General features: G+C 42.3%; 1 protein-coding gene across 6 annotated transcripts in view; it reads right to left on the reverse strand.

Moving 5' to 3' along the window:
* Positions 1–18,099, reverse strand: part of LOC129168937 (spectrin beta chain, non-erythrocytic 1) — a 42,989-nt gene that overhangs the window by 6,372 nt on the left and 18,518 nt on the right. For all 6 annotated transcript variants that reach the window (XM_054754790.1, XM_054754788.1, XM_054754792.1 and 3 more), the window contains 31 exons: positions 12,502–12,653; positions 12,230–12,403; positions 12,053–12,144; positions 11,866–11,946; positions 11,109–11,224; positions 10,787–10,899; positions 10,521–10,708; positions 9,967–10,084; positions 9,713–9,871; positions 9,332–9,634; positions 8,273–8,426; positions 7,774–8,168; positions 7,405–7,668; positions 7,106–7,317; positions 6,751–6,888; positions 6,453–6,672; positions 5,835–6,371; positions 5,051–5,253; positions 4,855–4,945; positions 3,536–3,682; positions 3,123–3,386; positions 2,777–3,001; positions 2,600–2,689; positions 2,227–2,505; positions 1,770–1,900; positions 1,489–1,693; positions 1,022–1,396; positions 695–939; positions 486–624; positions 335–419; positions 42–238 (listed from right to left, as the gene is read on the reverse strand). In XM_054754790.1, coding sequence (XP_054610765.1) covers positions 42–238; positions 335–419; positions 486–624; positions 695–939; positions 1,022–1,396; positions 1,489–1,693; positions 1,770–1,900; positions 2,227–2,505; positions 2,600–2,689; positions 2,777–3,001; positions 3,123–3,386; positions 3,536–3,682; positions 4,855–4,945; positions 5,051–5,253; positions 5,835–6,371; positions 6,453–6,672; positions 6,751–6,888; positions 7,106–7,317; positions 7,405–7,668; positions 7,774–8,168; positions 8,273–8,426; positions 9,332–9,634; positions 9,713–9,871; positions 9,967–10,084; positions 10,521–10,708; positions 10,787–10,899; positions 11,109–11,224; positions 11,866–11,946; positions 12,053–12,144; positions 12,230–12,403; positions 12,502–12,653 — 6,092 coding nt within the window. The remainder of the gene's footprint in view (positions 1–41; positions 239–334; positions 420–485; positions 625–694; positions 940–1,021; positions 1,397–1,488; positions 1,694–1,769; positions 1,901–2,226; positions 2,506–2,599; positions 2,690–2,776; positions 3,002–3,122; positions 3,387–3,535; positions 3,683–4,854; positions 4,946–5,050; positions 5,254–5,834; positions 6,372–6,452; positions 6,673–6,750; positions 6,889–7,105; positions 7,318–7,404; positions 7,669–7,773; positions 8,169–8,272; positions 8,427–9,331; positions 9,635–9,712; positions 9,872–9,966; positions 10,085–10,520; positions 10,709–10,786; positions 10,900–11,108; positions 11,225–11,865; positions 11,947–12,052; positions 12,145–12,229; positions 12,404–12,501; positions 12,654–18,099) is intronic.

Here is an 18,099-nt window from a genome sequence, read left to right on the forward strand (position 1 = left end):
TTGAGGAATTCAAGAGTCTCACATTGGCGAGTATAACGCACTGTAGTCAGTTTCTCCAGCATCACAAAGCGCTCTTCCCAGGAAGCAGCAAGTTTCTCAAAGGCCTCATGGCGCTTTATTAGACTTTCCACCTCATCTACATTGGAACCCAGCTCTGCTGCCCGCACAAGAGGTTCTTGACCAGCCAACCATGACTCTGCCACATAGGCATCACGCCCAAACTGCAACACTTCCAGCACTGAGAAGCAGGGAGGAAAACAAAAAAAAAGACAGTGACTTTTTACACACGATGAGTGTGCTCTCATATAGATGGACAGTAGCAGATGTTGCATACTAATTTGTAAATGGTCCATCTTGTCCTGCCACTTTTTGTTGATCTTGTCTCTCTTTTCTTGTAGCTGAGCAAGCTTTTCCCGGATCTGAAAATAAAGACAGTCATGAGCAATGATGTGGTCATTTTAAATGCAATAGTAAGAAAAAATGACCTCATCAGTGGCATAGTGATTATTGTTGATGAGTGTGTTCCCCATGTCAAAACAGGCTGTAAAGCTGTCAGCTCTGGTCTCAATCTCTGACTTGATGTCTTGATGATTGGCAATGACCAGCCCTGCAGAAGATACGTCCCTGCAGCAAAAGGATGAGAGGTGAGATTGGAGTAGTTCTCACAGTTTTTGCAATATAATTTTACACTAACCTGGGGCTGTCATGTGCATCAATCTGTAGGTTCACTCCATCCATCCAGAGCATGAGGTCTCGCACCATGTTGAAGAAACGAAACTTTTCCACCGTATCCAGGAGGAGCACCCTGCGCGTTTCACCACCCTCCAGAAGACCCTCCCAGGCAGATGTCACAGCATGCTCACTCCGATTAATGTCATCAGCTTTCTCTCCAGCGTAAGCTTTCTGCAGCCGTGCAGCATCATCTTGCACTTGGTTTACCTTGGGGGTAAACAGGGAAGATGAGGCAATAATTCCTCCATTCACAAATGCCACTTAAAAGGTCTGTAGCTAAGCAGATTACCTGTCCACTGAGTGCCTGGATGTCATTTTCAAAAGTATTGTGCTGTCTGTGTAGATGCTGGACAGTGTTCAGATCCCGGCCAAGGTCAGAGGGTAGCGCCTCCCGCTTCTCCTTAATGCGCCCAAGAACCTCCATGGCATCCTGATGGAAGCGGTGCAGCTCATAGGAGGCAGCCAACATCTGTGTGCGTGTGTCAATCAGTTCCAGCAAGTCAGCCCAGGCCTCGTTTAACCCATCCTTCCACTCAGCCACACTGGCGTTCTCCGGGTGACCGGATTCAATTAGGTCATCAGCCAGGCCGTTCACGCCGTCTACGCGCTCTTGGCCGATTGTGCTAGTGTCACGGGCAAACTCACGGAACTTGTCTCTCAGCATCTGTGGACAGAAAAACAGAAAAAACTGAGCTACATTTTCCTGAGCTGTATTGTCTCAACTAAATATGGCAAATGGAGCAAAAAGAAGCCTACTGTGACATGCTCGTAGTCCTGTCCTAGTTCATGCGAGCCAGCCACCACCTCCCTTTCTGCAATCCATTGCTCCAAGTCATCCACCTCCCGCTTTAACTGGGTCAGACGAAGTCGCTCCTGAAGACGTCCGCGGCGCTCCTCAGCGAGGTCTTTCAACCCAGCGTACAGCTTGTCGACTTGTGCTTGACGCAATGTGATTCTGTCACTGTCAAGTTGATATACCATTCAAGTTGATTGTTCAGAATTGACCATTTTACTCAGAAGAGGTGATATTCTCTAACCTCTCTGGGTGCTCGCTGGTGACCATTAGTCGGCTGCTGTTGGCTAGCTGGTGGATGGTCTGGGCGTAGTCTTCCAGTGCCTGTTCCAAGCTCTCATGCTTTTTCACCATCACAAGAGCACTTTGCTCATCCTGGGAGGCAAAGAGTAATAATGATGATTCATTTTCACACAACAGAGTGACAATAAGTCACTTCTAGGCCTCATTCTCCTCCCTTTCCCGGTCGCTCAACCCCTCTATCCTGTAATTACCATCTGTCGCTCTACGCTGTCTCTCTATCTCAACCCAACCAGTCGTGACAGACGGCCGCCTCACAGAGCCAGGAATCTGTTCGAGGTTTTTTCCCAAGAGGGAAAATCTATGGGGAGCGTGGTACTAGATCTGCTCCATGTGTACAGTGCCTTGAGATAACCTCTGGCGCTATATAATTAAAACTAAAGTCATTAGCCTTGGCTCACCTTGGCCTTTTCTTCTGACATCATGTGCAACTCCTGCTCTCCCATCCATGCCTCTGCCTCCGCTGCATCAGCGTAGAACTGCTGGGCTCGGTTGGCCTCCACTAGGCGAGCGTGGCGTTTGTCCGTCTCATCAATCAGTTGATCCCAAAGGTCCTTCAGTTCAACAAGACGCTCCTCTAGAGCACACTGTCGCTCCCCGTCTACCTGGCTTTGAGTCTTGCCTCGTTTATGGATGTCATCAATGCGGGGCTGATGTCCCTGGATTTCCTTTTGCAATGTCTGATTCAGAAAAAAAGAAGTTAAAGAGCCACCTCTTTCAACCTCCATCTTCCTGTATTAATAGGACTCTTTCTTAAAGGTTAAAAAAAAGAACCTGGTTCTTCTTGATAAGTAGCTGTACAGTGGGAAGGTCTTTCCCATGGTCTGTGGAAGTTGCCAGGGGCATCCTCTCTTTCACCCACAACTATAAATTAAAGAAAAGGGTCAATTATGAAAAATTAAAAAAAAACATAATAGATAGTACTTGGTCATCCGATTTACGGTTACTCACTATTTCATCTTCCAGATCTCTGTTGAACTGGTGTGCCTCTTTGGATGCCAGTAGTCTCTGCCTCCTCTGTTTAAGAGGCTCCTGAAGGCTGGAAAAACTGTCTGTGACACGCCTTTGTTGACCATCTACCTCAGATAATCCAGCATCTTCCTGAGACAAAGCTAAAGCCTGGGACTGCAGGGACTGCACCTCCTTCTCCCTGACCTCCATTTGGTGCTCCAGCATCTACAAGGTGAATAAACAAAGAAGTGAGAAAATCAATATCAGCTAAGCAGACCACCATATGTATTCCAGGTTTTATAATGACATGAAACTTGACACACTGTACACTTGCACTGTGGTCTACCTGATGCTTCTTCAACAGGATATTGACACTGGTCAAATCCTTGCCATAATCATCACTTTGCAGCTGACTATCAAGGTTCTTCACCCAGCCATCCAGAGCAGAGCAGCTCTGTGTAAACAGCTCTGCCCGGTTGGCATCAAACAAGCACTGAGCTTTGGTCCGGGTGGTGCTCTCTAACTCCTCCCACTGGCGCTGTAGGTCCTCCAGGGTTTGTTGGACAACAGGTTTCAACTCTGGCTTCTCTGCCACAAGAGCCTGGCCCTCCTGTTAAGGGCATAGAAAACACAATCTGTCAACACACTGCATAACCATGTCGCTACTCTAGAACAACTACCACCACACGCAATACAAACATTAATGAAATAACTTGTGATGTCATTTCCCTGTGTCATTATAGAGGACAGTAAAAACACCTTGTCAATTTTGTCCAACCAGTCTTTGTTAGAGGCCAGCTCTGCCATGAAGGCCTGGTGTTTCTGCCACTTGCTGTGAAGATTTCGGGCCTCGTCATATGACATGTCCTGAGCAGTCAGCATTTTCTCATTGATCCATAATGTGAGCTACAGAGAGGAGAACACGTTATTGTGTTTCTGTAACTGTTTTATATTTTCATAAGTATTTAGAATTCCATTTGCAGTCTGTATTCATTAAGCAACATAAGTAGCTATTTTCAGTGCTTCCCACAGTATTGGAATGTGTTTGCAGCGCTGGATTGTGGTTGCTAGATGACGTTATCATCTAATTTGCATAATTTGCTGTGACACAAAACTCGTTGTGGGTGAATGGGTATAACGAGCCTTTTTGGTTCGTGTCATAAGAAATGTGCAACATTATGTCATGTTTTTAAACTGTATTTAGAAACAGAGCATGAAGTTATTGACCTGGGGTGTTGGTTTAATTTTGTGCAGCAGTAGGTGCATGTACGTATGCCTCATAACACGCACGGGTGATTAAAAAAAAAAAAACTTGATGTTTCCTGTGCTCCATAAGTTATAAGGCACGACCAAGTTACCTATGGCATGTGTGTAACGGATGCCAGCTTGTGTGGCTGTGTGATAGCATGTATGTTGTGTAAACCTTACTCCTCACTCCCCTGACAGCCTGGGGCTTTTGACTCACAGGCTAGCACTGCTCGACTTAACTTTCAGTCAGTGGAAATGAGTGGACACTATATCGAGCCCGAGTAAGACGTTTCACGTTTGCCCCTCCTTCCTTTCTCTGCCTGTTTGTGTTGTCCTTGTTTTCAAAGGTCCTCGCTCCTGTTGGAGGTGCCCCTTCTGCTGATTGTCTAGTTACTTAAAACTGATTGTTTGTAGCTGGGAGATGCCAGTTCTTTCTTCCATGCTCAGAGAATTCCCACAATTGGACTTCTACTTTTTGAAAATTAAGTAGTTGTCAAGTCTTCTAGTATTATGCCCACTTGCCCCTGCCATCCAGCCTGGTCCGCTGCTTTTGTATCATTTATAACAGTAAGTTTTCTTGGTGCCTTTTGTCAGCTCAAGACAGACTATAACTGTTTTTCCGCCTCATGCCTCTGCTTTTGGTGTCCAGACCTACACAGCTTCTAACGCTGGACAGGGTGCAGGATGGTAAGAAGCAGTTACAACGTCATCTACTGTACTGAGTTGACACGACTGAGTTGACAGCTACACAGACATTCCTGTTATAATGCGTTGGTCAGCGAGGGCGAACATGCCAAATCTAAACGAAACATTTATTTTATTTTTATTACCTCCTGCCCATCTTGGAGGAAGTGCTGTAATTCACGGTTGTCCTTAAGTTTTGCCAGCAATTCATTGGCAGCCTTCTTATTCTTAAGATGCCTGGTGAAATTCAATGAGAACATTTAATGTGATGTCTTCACATATAAAAAAAAAATATATATTTTCATACATTTGTATATTTGTTTCATACAACTGTGCCCTAACCTTTCCTGAATAGAATCCACTTTCTCTTGGATCTTATCAGAGTTTGCGTTGCCATCGTTAATGAGGCGCCGACCCGCTTCAACAACACCAGTTATCTTCTCCTCGCTGGCCTCTGTGGTGGTGAGGAAATCCTCATATTTCTTAATGGCCTCGTCTGCTCCCTGAAGACTTGTTGGCATCTCTGTGTGGGACAACACATACTCCTACAAAGAGAGGAAAGGAATGTTCTCAATGCATTTCCTAAATAAACAAATGCAATTCAACTGATTTCTTTTAGTATAAAACAAGTAGAAATTAGAGCTTACTTAGGGAAATCATTTGGCAATGATCGTTATGTATTAATAAAAAAAGTTTAATAAAAAAAAAATATATATATGCAGGTTTATTATAGGTTTGACAAGTGAAATAACTCTACCGTCCCTCAAAGTAAGACTGTGGTGGTTCTAAGCAGCTCTTCTGTTACTTTCACATAAATTATTAATAGTATGTAGAAGAAAAAGAAAAACCTTCAAAGGAAGATCTCCGATTTCAGCGATGCCCTTAGGCATGTTTAAAATTATCAGTGAAATGAAAACAGTTAGGTAATATGTTTTCTTGTGCCCACAGGCAAAGGTTTCATTTTCAGTTCTTTTGTAGTTCCACCATGACTGCACTGTCTGCTCAGCCCACCAACATAGAAGACTGATGTTTTGGTGGTGGTGTTATTTATTTTTATTTTTTTTTATTTTTACTGTTAGTGTAGTTGTAGGTTTGTGCTCGAGATAGTGAAGTTGTTTTTCCTAACCTGGCTGTTGAGGAAGGCCTCTGCCTGCTTTGCATCTCTCAAGAAAGTCTGGAAGTCAAAGGCTTGGGCCAAAAGACTGTGTCTGTTCTCCCACATTTGTCGCAACTCATGCCAGCCGGTATCCAAAGCCTGGAGTCTCTGAGCCAAGAACATGTGCTGGACATCCGTCTGACCTTGGGTCACTTCCTCACCGACCACTCGCATCTTCTCGTAGTCCTCTTTATAGTTATCCACCTCATTCTTAATGTTCTCATGCTGGGTGAGTAAACTCTCAGCCTCGGGTAGAGAGGTGGGAATGTCCTCTGAGGCCACAGCTGTCTGGGTACGGGAGAGCCATGACTGGAAGTCATCTAGATCCCTGAGAAAGCCTTGTAGTTTACTGGCCTCGCCCAGTGACTCTTCACGTCGTTTCATGGTGGCGTTCAACTCCTCCCACACTTCCTGTATTTCCGCCAGGCGGCCTTGAATCTCGTCAGCTTGGTCTGGATGTTCAGTGGCCAGTTTTTGTGCCTCCTCTCGCAGGTCGTTTAATTTTCCCTATAAAGACATAATCAATGTTTTAACATTATCATTGTTCCATATCCCCAACACAGACATTCCTCCATGTGACCTTCATACCTGAATAGCTTCCAGGTCTCTCTCCATGCCAGTAAGTTTGCGCTGTAGTGCCATCACTCCAGTCAGGTCATTTCCCAAGCTCTGAGTGGATTCAATAACTTTGGTCTTTTCTTTCATCCATGTTTGGATCTCATTACACTCCAGGTGGTAGTTCTGGATGTTAAGGGCTGACTCAAGTCCTTGTTTCTTTTGACCAGACAGTTTCTGGAATTCTTTCCACCTAGGGATAACACCAAATCTAATTATTTATTTTACCGTATGTTGTATGAAATCGCCTTTTTCATGTGTCATTACTGACCTGTTGTTCAGATGGTCGCGTGTCTGGTGGATTTGGTCTTTGTTACAATTGTCAGAGGTCAGCAGCTGTTCAGCCACCTGGTTCACATCAGTGACACGAGTCCCTAAGTTGTTCATCTCTGGTTCGAGGGTCTCAAATCTGCAGCCACACAGAAGCTCAATTGACAGACCTTTCCATGATGCAATTTAATAACAAAACCAAATGCGGGAACTATGAAAACAGGTACAGTTGCAGAATTGCTTCACAGTTCCATTTTCAGTTGTGACATACATAATATACATTGAACAAGTAATATTGGTGCATGTTTTTTATGAGTTGTTGTACTTTTTTTCCTATTCTTTCCTGCCGAACTGACCTTTGCTGCACCACTTCTAAGTCTTCCAGTTTGGTTGGGATCTCCATGCCATGTAACCACTTCTCTTTTTCTTCCACCCAGAGTTGGCAAGCGCCTGCCTCACTGAACATGCGATACAGTGCTAAGGCTCCTTCCAGTGCCTGGCGCCGAGCTGCTGAGAGGGATTGTAGCTCTTTGTACCGCTGCTCAATAGCAGGTAGTCGTCCCTCCACCTACAGTACATTGACAGTAAACAATCATTTACGGCTACAGACAGCATGACATCATTTAAGATGTGTGTAAAAACAATGCGCGCATACCTGAGGAAAGTGAACATAGGCTTGTGGCAGTGCTTGGGCCTGCTCGTGCAGGGAGTCAATGAGGGGTTGGTGGCTATAAATCTCCTCATCTATTTCCCTCTGCTTGCGAGCTAAAGTTTGGGTGGAGAACTCGTCGTGGCCAATGTCCTGACTGGACACCTGTCTTAGCGTTTCCATTAGCCATGCCTCCATATCATTAGCATCTGTTAGAAACTGATGCAGGGCCACCGAGTCTTTAAGCTTCTGTTCTCTGAGCTTTGTTGTCTGAGAAATAGGAAGAGCAAAATAATAATTTAAAAACAAACTGCTTACTTGTTATGTAAGTGGCATACTTTGTCAAACATTTTCAAATAACTGATCAGCACCCACCTCCTCCAGATGTGTCCATTGTGCACGGATGTCTTTAATACTCTCTGTGACTTCTGGGGCTCCAAAGTGTCCCTCATTAACCAAAGCTTCTCCTGCAGCAATGCTGTTACTCAGAGGGCCATAGCGGGCTGCCATCTCATCCCTGAAGGCCTCATGTTTACTGAGTAGATGAAGGGCAGAAGTGAGGTCCCGCCCACACTCTCCACTGGTCAGAATCTGCTCTTGCTCTCTGATCCAGGCGGCCTCCTCTCCCAGGTCCCACAGGATCTGCCACAGGCGACGAGAGTCCTCAAGGCGTCCTCTGCGCTGTGCTGCAAGTTGACCAAGCTCCTCATAGGCTTGGCCTAGCAGGTCAACTTTTTCACTAACAAGTCCTGGTTCACAGGGTTTGTACGCTGGAAATTAGAAGGGCAGAACACAAGGAGCTTAGATGTCTTAATAAATAGGAATTGGAAACAGAATGTGATTTTTCTTTTCTTTTTTTTTTTTTTTAAATCACCTTGATCATGGGAAGTGAAGCGTTTTGCAGTTCCCTGCACAGCTTTGATTCTCTCAGCCTGAGCTGAAATATCAGCCTCTACTAGAGTATGTTTCTGATTTAGGTCCAAAACATCATGCAAATGTTTGCCACTGTCTTGGGACTGCAGACGACTCTACACACAGAAATACAGACCCAATACAGTATATTCAACAGACTATAACATGGCAAAGGGGGAAAATGAGAAGCAGTGTACAGTGGAACTTCTGTCTTCGTACACGCTGGTATTTGTAAAATTCGGTTAAATTATTGCCAAAAATATGTATGGACGGCTGCAGTGCCCAAACAAAGCATCTGTGCGTTGGTGACTGAATCTCTGAAAAAAGCAGTGGCCACTAAGATGCCAAAGATAGTTGCAAGTGCCAGAACTTTGCTTAAAAAAATGTGAGAGACACTAGTGAATTAAAAAAAGAAGTGGTAGCAAAGTATGAAGGTAGCCTCTGTTACAATACGATTGTAATGTAAAGGTTCCTAGTTAACACAAGTTGCAGTGGAAATGGTTTAATGGAGACACATAACAGATAGTGAGCTGGGCCAGTGTGTGTAATGATTGTACCTGCTGCTTTACAATAAAGTTCAAGTATGCAGTATGCAAGAATGCAGCTCTAAACTTCCAGTCTTAAAAGTTAGGTTTCTAATGGACTAGAATGAAACAGCGGCCACATCGCTTTTCTGTCTCTTCTGTGTTCACCAACAAGAGTCTATAATAATGGTAAACGTGGTGTTAAATATTCATTTATACATACAATCTGTCATTCATATGTATTTTGCATGTAAACCTATAATTATTCTTGATAAAATATTGTTTCTTGTTCAGATTTCTGGGTATCTGGGACTGATTAATTGGATTGGCATTATTTACTACCGAAAATATTGCTTCAGTTCTCATACGTTTTGGTTTTCGTCTGACCTTTTAATGACGAAAACTGAGGTTCCACTGTACAGTAATTGGCTCTGCGTGTAGAATCCTGTCCATGTCATTTCAAAGCCAACAGAATATCTGTTTTGGATGAGGAATACCTTCATGTCAGCCATCCAGTCCATGATGTATCGCATCTCTTGGAATAGCCTCTGCAGGTCACGATGGGCATTTAGTCGCTCTCTGCGTGCTGCTAGAAGCTCCTTGAGGTATTCCCAAAGACGAAGCACATTATCTCTTCTTGCAAGCACACGCCGGACATCATGGTATCCTTCTGCCTCCAGTTCTTTGGCAACAGCTTCAACAGCAGCCACGCGCTCCCAGTATGCACCTATGTCAGTCTCAATTGCCTCATGTTTACGAGTGGCAGCTTCCACGGCGCCCAAGTCAGTTCCAAAATTGTCCTGTGGACAGAACAAAAATTATATTTTCCCAGTATGATGACGTATAAATGTGGCTGAAGAGGGATTTCACTGACTCACCTGAGACACCAAGCGCTGATTCTCACTCAACCACGTTTCCCGCATAGCAGCTTTGCGGTCAAAACGTGCCGCAAGCATCTCAAGCTTTTCTTGGCGGATCAGCTCATTTCTGAGGGCCAGCTCACGTTCGTGCTCTGCCTTTTCAAGTCGTTCCCATGCCTACACATGCAAGTAATACAGCAAATTGGCAACACTTTGTAACTTGGTCTAACTGATGTGTATTTTCTGACCATTTCCTACAGATAAGACAATACCTTATTGATATCAGAGATTAATTTCCCGTCTCTTGGCGTGTAAACCTTCTGGTTGTTTGCTCTCATCTTGCTCTGGATGGTAAAGAGAAGAACCTCCAAGTTTCCTTTCTCTGTAAATCTGCGGAGATACACAATCTGTGCTCTAAAAAGTTCTTCTCAACTTTGACATATGAATCAAACACTACCAGGTTAACCACTGTCATATTGATTTAAATACGATGGCTTCATAAAACTACATTAATTAAAAAGTACTTTAAAAAATTATATTTAAGTTGCCACATGTTCTATTTATTTTAACATGTAAATGATGAAATTAAAACTTAATTACATTAAAGACTAGAAACACCAGACTCCAAAACAGCTTCTACCACACAGCTTACAATAATACATAATACAATACGATCAACAAGTGCACACAAAATGTAAATAATAATAATTAATAAATGTAAACAACACCGTGGACTACTGTTTAATTTTATGAAGAGATGCCCCAAACTGATTTTCATTGTTCCTGTAAATGTGACAATAAAGTTCTATTCTATTCAGTTACTCACTTTGGTGGTTTCTCCACAGTCCGGTAAGAATTAAAAGCCTGGAGCTGATTCTGCACAGCACTGAGTGAGTTAGCAAGCTGCCGATCATTCAGAGTCACTATGGTCTGCTCAATCCACTCCAGCAGCTCTGAGGCCAAGGTCTCATACTTGTCAATCAGCTGATCAGCCTCAATGGCATAGTCCAGAACCTGCAAGAGAGGCCTGCGGATGAAGGCAACTAGCCAAGCATTTACTTCCTGTGCATTCACTATAGTCTGTATGCACACCTTGCCAATTCGCTTGCCTTCCACTGCTAGGGCCTTCATCTTCGAGAAGTAATGGTAGTAGGTGGCCACATAGGTAATGATGGACTTCTCATCTGGTTGATCAACATTAACATCTGTGGGGAAGAACAGTGTTTCATTCATATTCAAAAGTAAACTGTGTGATATCAGTGTACGGCTGACATGTGATGTAGTGTTGTCTGAGCTATAATTAAGCCTGGTAAGCCATCAATCAGGCCACCGGATTAGTGATGTAGTGGACAGAGATGGCCGCAGTGCGAGTTACATAAGGCCTTGTGTGTTTGTAGTAGCTTTACCCACTCACCTTCTGGGTCCAGGAGCTTAGTAAGGCCCATCTCCTTCTCGGCCACATTGAAAGCATTCTGGAGATTGTAGTGAGCATTCGACCTTTTCAGGGTGTCAAACTCAATCAGGTCAGGTCTGCAGGGAAGGACCGGGGACACTTATTATTTTAAATTACAAACTGCAGGGGGAAGCAGAATTAAAGCTTGAAATAAATTATAAAACCCAATTACAAACATGATTACTCTCTGATTATACACAAATAACCATGGAAGCACTTACTATATACAATACAATGTGCTGCCTCCTCTGCAGAGTGAATAGTAGTTATGCTAATGGTAGAATAGTGTTTTATATACTGCAAGTGTCCTACACTTTAACTCCATTGACAGCAATATTAACCTTCACTTACATTTGATCATTGTATCATTCCAGAGTCAATCTATTCAAGCGGCACTAGAACCTAAAGGGTGTGCAAGTGAGTTACCATGAATGTCTCTACGTATAAAATAAGTGGGTTATTATTCCTGTGATCTAGGTCATCTTGCTCCCAGTTTTATTTTTATCTTTTTAGCCATGCAGCAGACTGACAAGACTTGAATAGAAACACCCCTGAGAAGTGTGATGGCACTGCAACAAGTCATACAACAGATATTAGACATTTTTTTGCTTTCAAGGTCTAAAAAACGTTTGAAATGAACTTTATTCAAAGGGGCAAAAATTGCTAGTTTGATTACACATGCAGCAAGCAATGTCAAGTAGAAGTAGAAGTCAATGACCTGTGTTTGTGCACGATGGCATTGAACGCCAGGCCGTCCCTCCAGCTGGTAGTGAAGTTGTGGATGTTGACATTGGGGTAGCTGCACAGGCCAGGACAGAGGTGATAAATCATTTATGTGACACATGCATTCAGCAGTAAGTAATGCTACAAATGTCTTAATATATCCTCAAGAGGTGATTTCTCACCCAGCAGTTTTCATTTGGCACCAAAGGAGAAGGGCATCTTTAGCAGATTTCTTCTCTTTGTTGTCCTCTGTCTCGACGCTGATGTCCTGAATCTGTCACCATAACATTTTTTTTAGTTACAATGCCCATATAACCCAACAGTGGATTACATCAGGAGAAATTAGCATCTGTGGTTACCTGGAAACGAAGAATGATGGTCCAGATGAGACCCAGTGTGAGGCGATGGTTCCCATCCACAATGTCATGTGATCCCATGTTTTCTAGATGGACCTTTTGCTCTTTGAGGAACTGCAAGGCTTTATCAACATTCTCCAGGCAGTGGATACGCATGCGGCCCTTAGTGGGCTTTGGCTATAAGGGGGCGAAAACAAAAAAGATCTTAAGCCTCCCTTAAAAATGATTATATTTGATGCCAGGAGGGGAAGAGATTTTTTTTGTGAGATACTGACCAGCTGTTCTCCTGAGAGCACTTCCAGCAGGCGGATAAGCATGCGGCCATCACGCAGGTCTGTGTATAAGTCACCAATGCGACAAGTTACGCGGCCTAAGTGAGAGTTCACCCATTTGGTAAAGGTCTTCTTCTGGACCGCTTCACGCTCATCTGAAAGGGAAGCATAAGGAGAGAGAGAGAGAGGGCGAGAGAGAGAGAGAGAGAGAAGGGATTTAATTCAATCCACCAGATTTACCACTATTGCAGCAGAGGGAATGAATAAATCGGGATGAACAAAAGCTAGAATTTAAGCCTCAAGAGCGCAGATAAGATTACGCTGTATACATATTCAGTCACTAGAGCCACTGCAGCTAGTTTGTGACAAATAAATGTGAGAAAAATCTCCCTCACTTGTTTGTAAAAATGGGGCCGATCCGATCCAATATCGATATCGGGTTTCAATATCAGTGTAAATCATGGATCAAAAATGTCTAATATCACCTGTGGAGATTTCCGATCAATCAGCCACCTCTGTGCTTTAATGTTGTCAGCAAACGTAGCTAGAAGAATATCAGCAAATGTAGCCAAAAGAATATAAGCGAACGTAGCTGTGTCCATACATGCACTGCAGCAGTCCTCCTCACTCACGCCACACACACACACACACACACAAACAAGCGCTCCTTCTGTCGGACATCATAAACTCTAAACACTACACAGAGCCTCAGGGTCGTTACAATATCACACCTGCCTGCAGAGAGGAGTTTATTACAGCTTCTTATAAAATCAACAGTAATGATAATGTATCAACCTGAAAGTTAAGTGTGATGTTAACAGTTCTGTGTTTTCCGACTGCCTCTGAAGCTGTCAACACGTGAGGCTGCCGCTTTTGGTGTGGCTGCATTAAAGCAAACAGAGCTACGGTATTACAGTAGAATTTGGTATCGGAAGATATCCAAATTCAGGTAGCGAGATCGTATCGGAAGTGAAAAAAATGCGGATCAATGCATCCCGACTTGTTCGTTCCACTTTTGAGAGAAGAGGCACTCAGTTTTGAAACACCGTGTCTTCATGACATTATGATCAAAAAACCCTGACCCTGACTCGCCCCTTGCTATATGAGACCACCAGGTGTGTACACCCATCACTTCACAAAGGGCAGCTTTGCAAAACAAACAAAGAGCTTCACTAAACATCTTAAAATTAAGCGTGCAGCTCTGCCGACAATTTGTCAGCTACAGACGAAGGAGCTATAAATTGTATCATTTTGTTTTTCTTCAGCAAATAGGCTAGCCTAGCTCATATAGCTATGCTTGTGTCCTCCCCAGTCCTTAATGTTACTTTGTATCTGATTTATGACATATATTATGTTGGACAAGTGCAAACCTACAGTGTACATGTGAGTAGGGCTTACTAAAAGTATTTTAAATTTAACTGTCTAAGGCTAAGGCTAAGGCTAGATTTTGGGCAACACACTACCAATACACTATTGTGGGACCTCTGAGACAAATTTAAAATTGTTGAAAAATAGCAGAATATGGGATCTTTAAAAAATCAACCAGATTTTTGTTCATTCAAATTTGATGATTACATAAGTGATATGAGTATAGTTGATAAAGTGTATAAATGTGTGTCGCTATAGTAGATAATGCTATAAAAAGTGAACAAGTTCAGGTGTAGCAGCAGTTCAGACATATGGACCAGGGGAATAAGAAGCTAATCCTGCTCTACCAGCTAACAAGGTGCCCTCATTTCAAGAACATTAGGCCTCCTTTCTTTTTAAAAATACCATTCTAGTATGGCACTTGATGCAATTCATAATGCAAGAATTGTGAGGTTATGTAAAAAAAAATAAAATAAAATAAAACATGCATGAAAACAGTCCATTGTGTTTAAACTAAAGAGCTTAAATATTAAAAGATAATCAAATAAAAATCAGCCACATTGCTAGTTTATTAATAGATAAAGTCCAAAAGGGTAAAGTTCAGTGAACGACATGAGGAAACATAAGCAATTGTGCAATCAACCAACCACACTATCAACCACTTGCAAAAAAACTGATTCTGAAATTGTACTTGAGCCTGCTATGGTGGAGTAATACCACGGAACTTGAACACTTGCACTATTGCAGGCTGAACATCCTTCCTCTTTGAGTACTTTCACATTTAAGAGTGAAAATGATCATATTTGCACAAATTATGTTGTATTGTAATACCTTTACCTGGTTACTGAACAAAGGAGTCCAGTTGTTGAGTCTTATGGACATTTTTCATTTTCAGGATTATCACCTGCACATAAACACTAAGACTAGCTCAGCACGTTATGGAGGAAGCAACAATGAATTATTCTGCAATATAAGCACCTAAAATGAAGCAGATTCCTGAATGGAAAAGGCAAAAAAATTCTGTGTGGCTTTTTTGTTTGCACAGCTTGTTCAAAGCAGGATTATTATACCATTATAATGCCTTGCCGTTATTGTCCAAAATGAATGGGGATGGAATTTCCCACATTGAGTTAGCAATAGAGGCTTTTGGAGAATCAAATTATCATGGGTATAATAGGTAATACACGTGTAAAAGTGGGTATGGGGTGTTATTTCAAGTCTAGATGGCTCTAATAAAGCTAAAAAAAAAAAACATATTTAGAAGGTCATAAACAGGTTTTCTATACTCTACAAAAACAACATTTTTAAAGAAGGAACCCTACTTTGCAGAAATTCACTTATCACAGTCGGATTTGTAACCAGTTAACCGTGATAAAGGAGGGATTACAGTACACTTAAAATAGTCTATACAGCCCTCTATAAACAGAGCAGCATGTTTGGGGGGGAGGCTTTCCTGATTCATGCAAATAAGCCACGGCTCACACTGTCCCTGCCAGAGAAAGTATATAAATAAAATGTATCCACTTTGCTCAGATGTCCTATGTGGCTGGTCATATATTGATGTATGGCACCTGCATCTGTGCATTCAACAAGACTGCAGTTCTGTTTAGCATTTGGCTTTGACACGTGGTTTGGTGTTGTCCCTTGCGAGAAAAGAAAAAAGCAGATCTTTGCCCAGGAAGTATTGGTGGAAAAGCTAAGTGTGAAGGAGGTTTTATGTAAATTAGCCAGACTGTCACAAGCCGCAGATAATCTTAGCTTGCTAAAAGACATTTTCTGACCTCGGCAACAAGCATAAAAATGACTTGGTCCTGTAATTTCACACTTCATGGTTGGGCAGGCACTCTCGAGACACAAATATGTGAATACAAGCAATTAAATTTTTTATAAACCCATCCCCCTCACTCATGGCCTAGAGGTACAAAGTGTGAACGGTAGATAGGTTGTGAGTGAGGCAGATTTTTCTTCTTTTTTTTTTTTTTTGTTTATAGATTTTTCTTCTACGATCCCAACAATCAACATTTGTTTTTTTCCTTCCTCATCTTGTGCATTTCTCATCCGTACTATGCACAAAAATGTACAATGGAAAAGGTGTATTATTGTGGCAATGCAGTGGAGGAGGCTACATTCCTGCATAAGCTTGGTCATGTTATGACACAACCCTTAAAGTTGAGGTGCAGATAATGGGGCAGTGGACAGCAGTCTCGCAGTTGACATGCCAAAACCGTTCACAACACAGTGGTCCTAATGACAAGGCGACTGAACAGGAAGATGGTCAGACACCAGACACATCAATGATGGGTTTGCTGGTTGTAATAAGCAAACACAAAGTTTGTGCAGCTGTTTTCCCCAACAATGTGGCGCTTGTGGGTTGTGTTGGGTGCATGGTGAGATGGACATAACTGGAAAAGGTATTTCAATCAACAGTCAGAGATGAAGGATTGAGTGTGTATGAGTCTTTTTTTCGAAAGCCAGCGCCCTTTCTGTTTTGTACAGGTGGTTTAAGGTGTTTCTCATTTCACTCCCAAACAAAGTCTTCATGATAATAATCACCATGTAATCTAAGAGAACATGTTGTCAGACTTACCCTTGTCTGGCTGTCATCTGTTTTGTAATGGCGTGGATCATGTTTAGTGTTTATACTAATGACACAATGAAGTGCATCTCTCTGAAAGGAACCTATGAACATCCCTCAGGACCAAGAATCTGTATTGGTGTTCCAAAAAAAAAATAAAATATTCGGTTGAAAGAACACACAACCCTACACTGCTTTTGATTTATTAACCCAGGCAAAGTTTACTATGTTAGAGTTCTGCCTAGGCTTTGTGTTGTTGCCAAGTACAAGCAGTTAAGACAGTCTATTACTCTTTCCACAATGATAGACTAGTGTCTGGTTGTCAAACAAAAGATAAAGAAGCGCATATATGAGTGGGGGGGAAAAGGAAAAAGGCGGAAGTGTTCTTTAAATTATCACTATATGGATCACTGCATGACTCTGCTGTGAAGCGTGACACTGCACTTTGGGCTCCAGTGTCGTCACTGAGGGCAAGAAGTGACTCCATCTGTAAATAGCTCACCACAGTAAGCATTTCACATGGCATGAAAGTCAAGAAAATGCATACTGCAGATTTTGTACTCTTTTTCTCTCTTCTCTCTGACGGATATGGTCAAGCATGCTGAACTCCTCTGATGAGATATCATGAAAGACACCAAGAGACCTAGTTCATGATTTTTCTCCCGCATAATTCCTGGTTCTCTTAGTATGGGGACGTAATGCCCTTCTGACTTGCCATCTCACCCTGAACTTGCATAATGATTGCTTCTGGTGCTTCATGTGCTCAGACAGAATGGGTAAACAAACACCAGCTTTAATCTGTTTAATGACCTTCTCTTGGACATTCCCTCTGTGCCAAAGGACAGAGTGTTGGAGTTGTATTTGAGGAAAAACAGATTCATGCTATTGTACAAACAATACACACCGCCCTAAAGACGAATACTTTTTAATTTTATGATCCAAACTAAAAATGACACCTCAAAAAGTTGTTTTCACAACCAACACATAAAACATTTGCCTTAACTAAATATTAGAGCTGTCAAAAATAGCTTGTTAACGACAGTAACTAATTTATTTATATTTTATTATGTTTTAGTATTTTTAGCATCATTAATGCATGTGCATCATGTCAAGCCCCGTCTCTCTGTTATGATTGCAGGCGGCGCATGATAGCGTCCCCACAGAGTCTGCCGCTCTTTAATGACTTTATTCTGACCTGAGCACATCAACAGCAGTGCAATTCCAACACCGTACAGTATGTATCTCCAACTCACAAACACGTCTCTAGTCAACTCGTCCTTGGAGCGACACTTTCTCATTGTCACTAGACGACAGCGAGGCATGTTCCCAGACACTCCGAAAATCACGACACCGTCTTTATTATGTGTCTATGTGTGGTCTGAATAAACTGAAAGACAAAGAAAAACAGTAAGTGGATATTCTCATCTCTCACTAATGTAACTCTCACTGCGGGAGTACAATTTGTCGCATTTAAGTATGCAAGAAAAAAAAAAGTGCAAGAAAGTCCCAGAAAATACATCTACACTCAAAACATGTGAATTCAAATTAAGTTACAGTATGTGATGTCTTTGAATGCAACCCTTCATGGCTCATAATACGGTTAAAGTGTGATTCAAATGTTCTGTTATTATTAAAAAGACTAGCGTTAGGAAAATACA

Source organism: Dunckerocampus dactyliophorus, chromosome 16 (genome assembly GCF_027744805.1).
Source record: "Dunckerocampus dactyliophorus isolate RoL2022-P2 chromosome 16, RoL_Ddac_1.1, whole genome shotgun sequence".
NCBI classification, from domain to species: Eukaryota; Metazoa; Chordata; class Actinopteri; order Syngnathiformes; family Syngnathidae; genus Dunckerocampus; species Dunckerocampus dactyliophorus.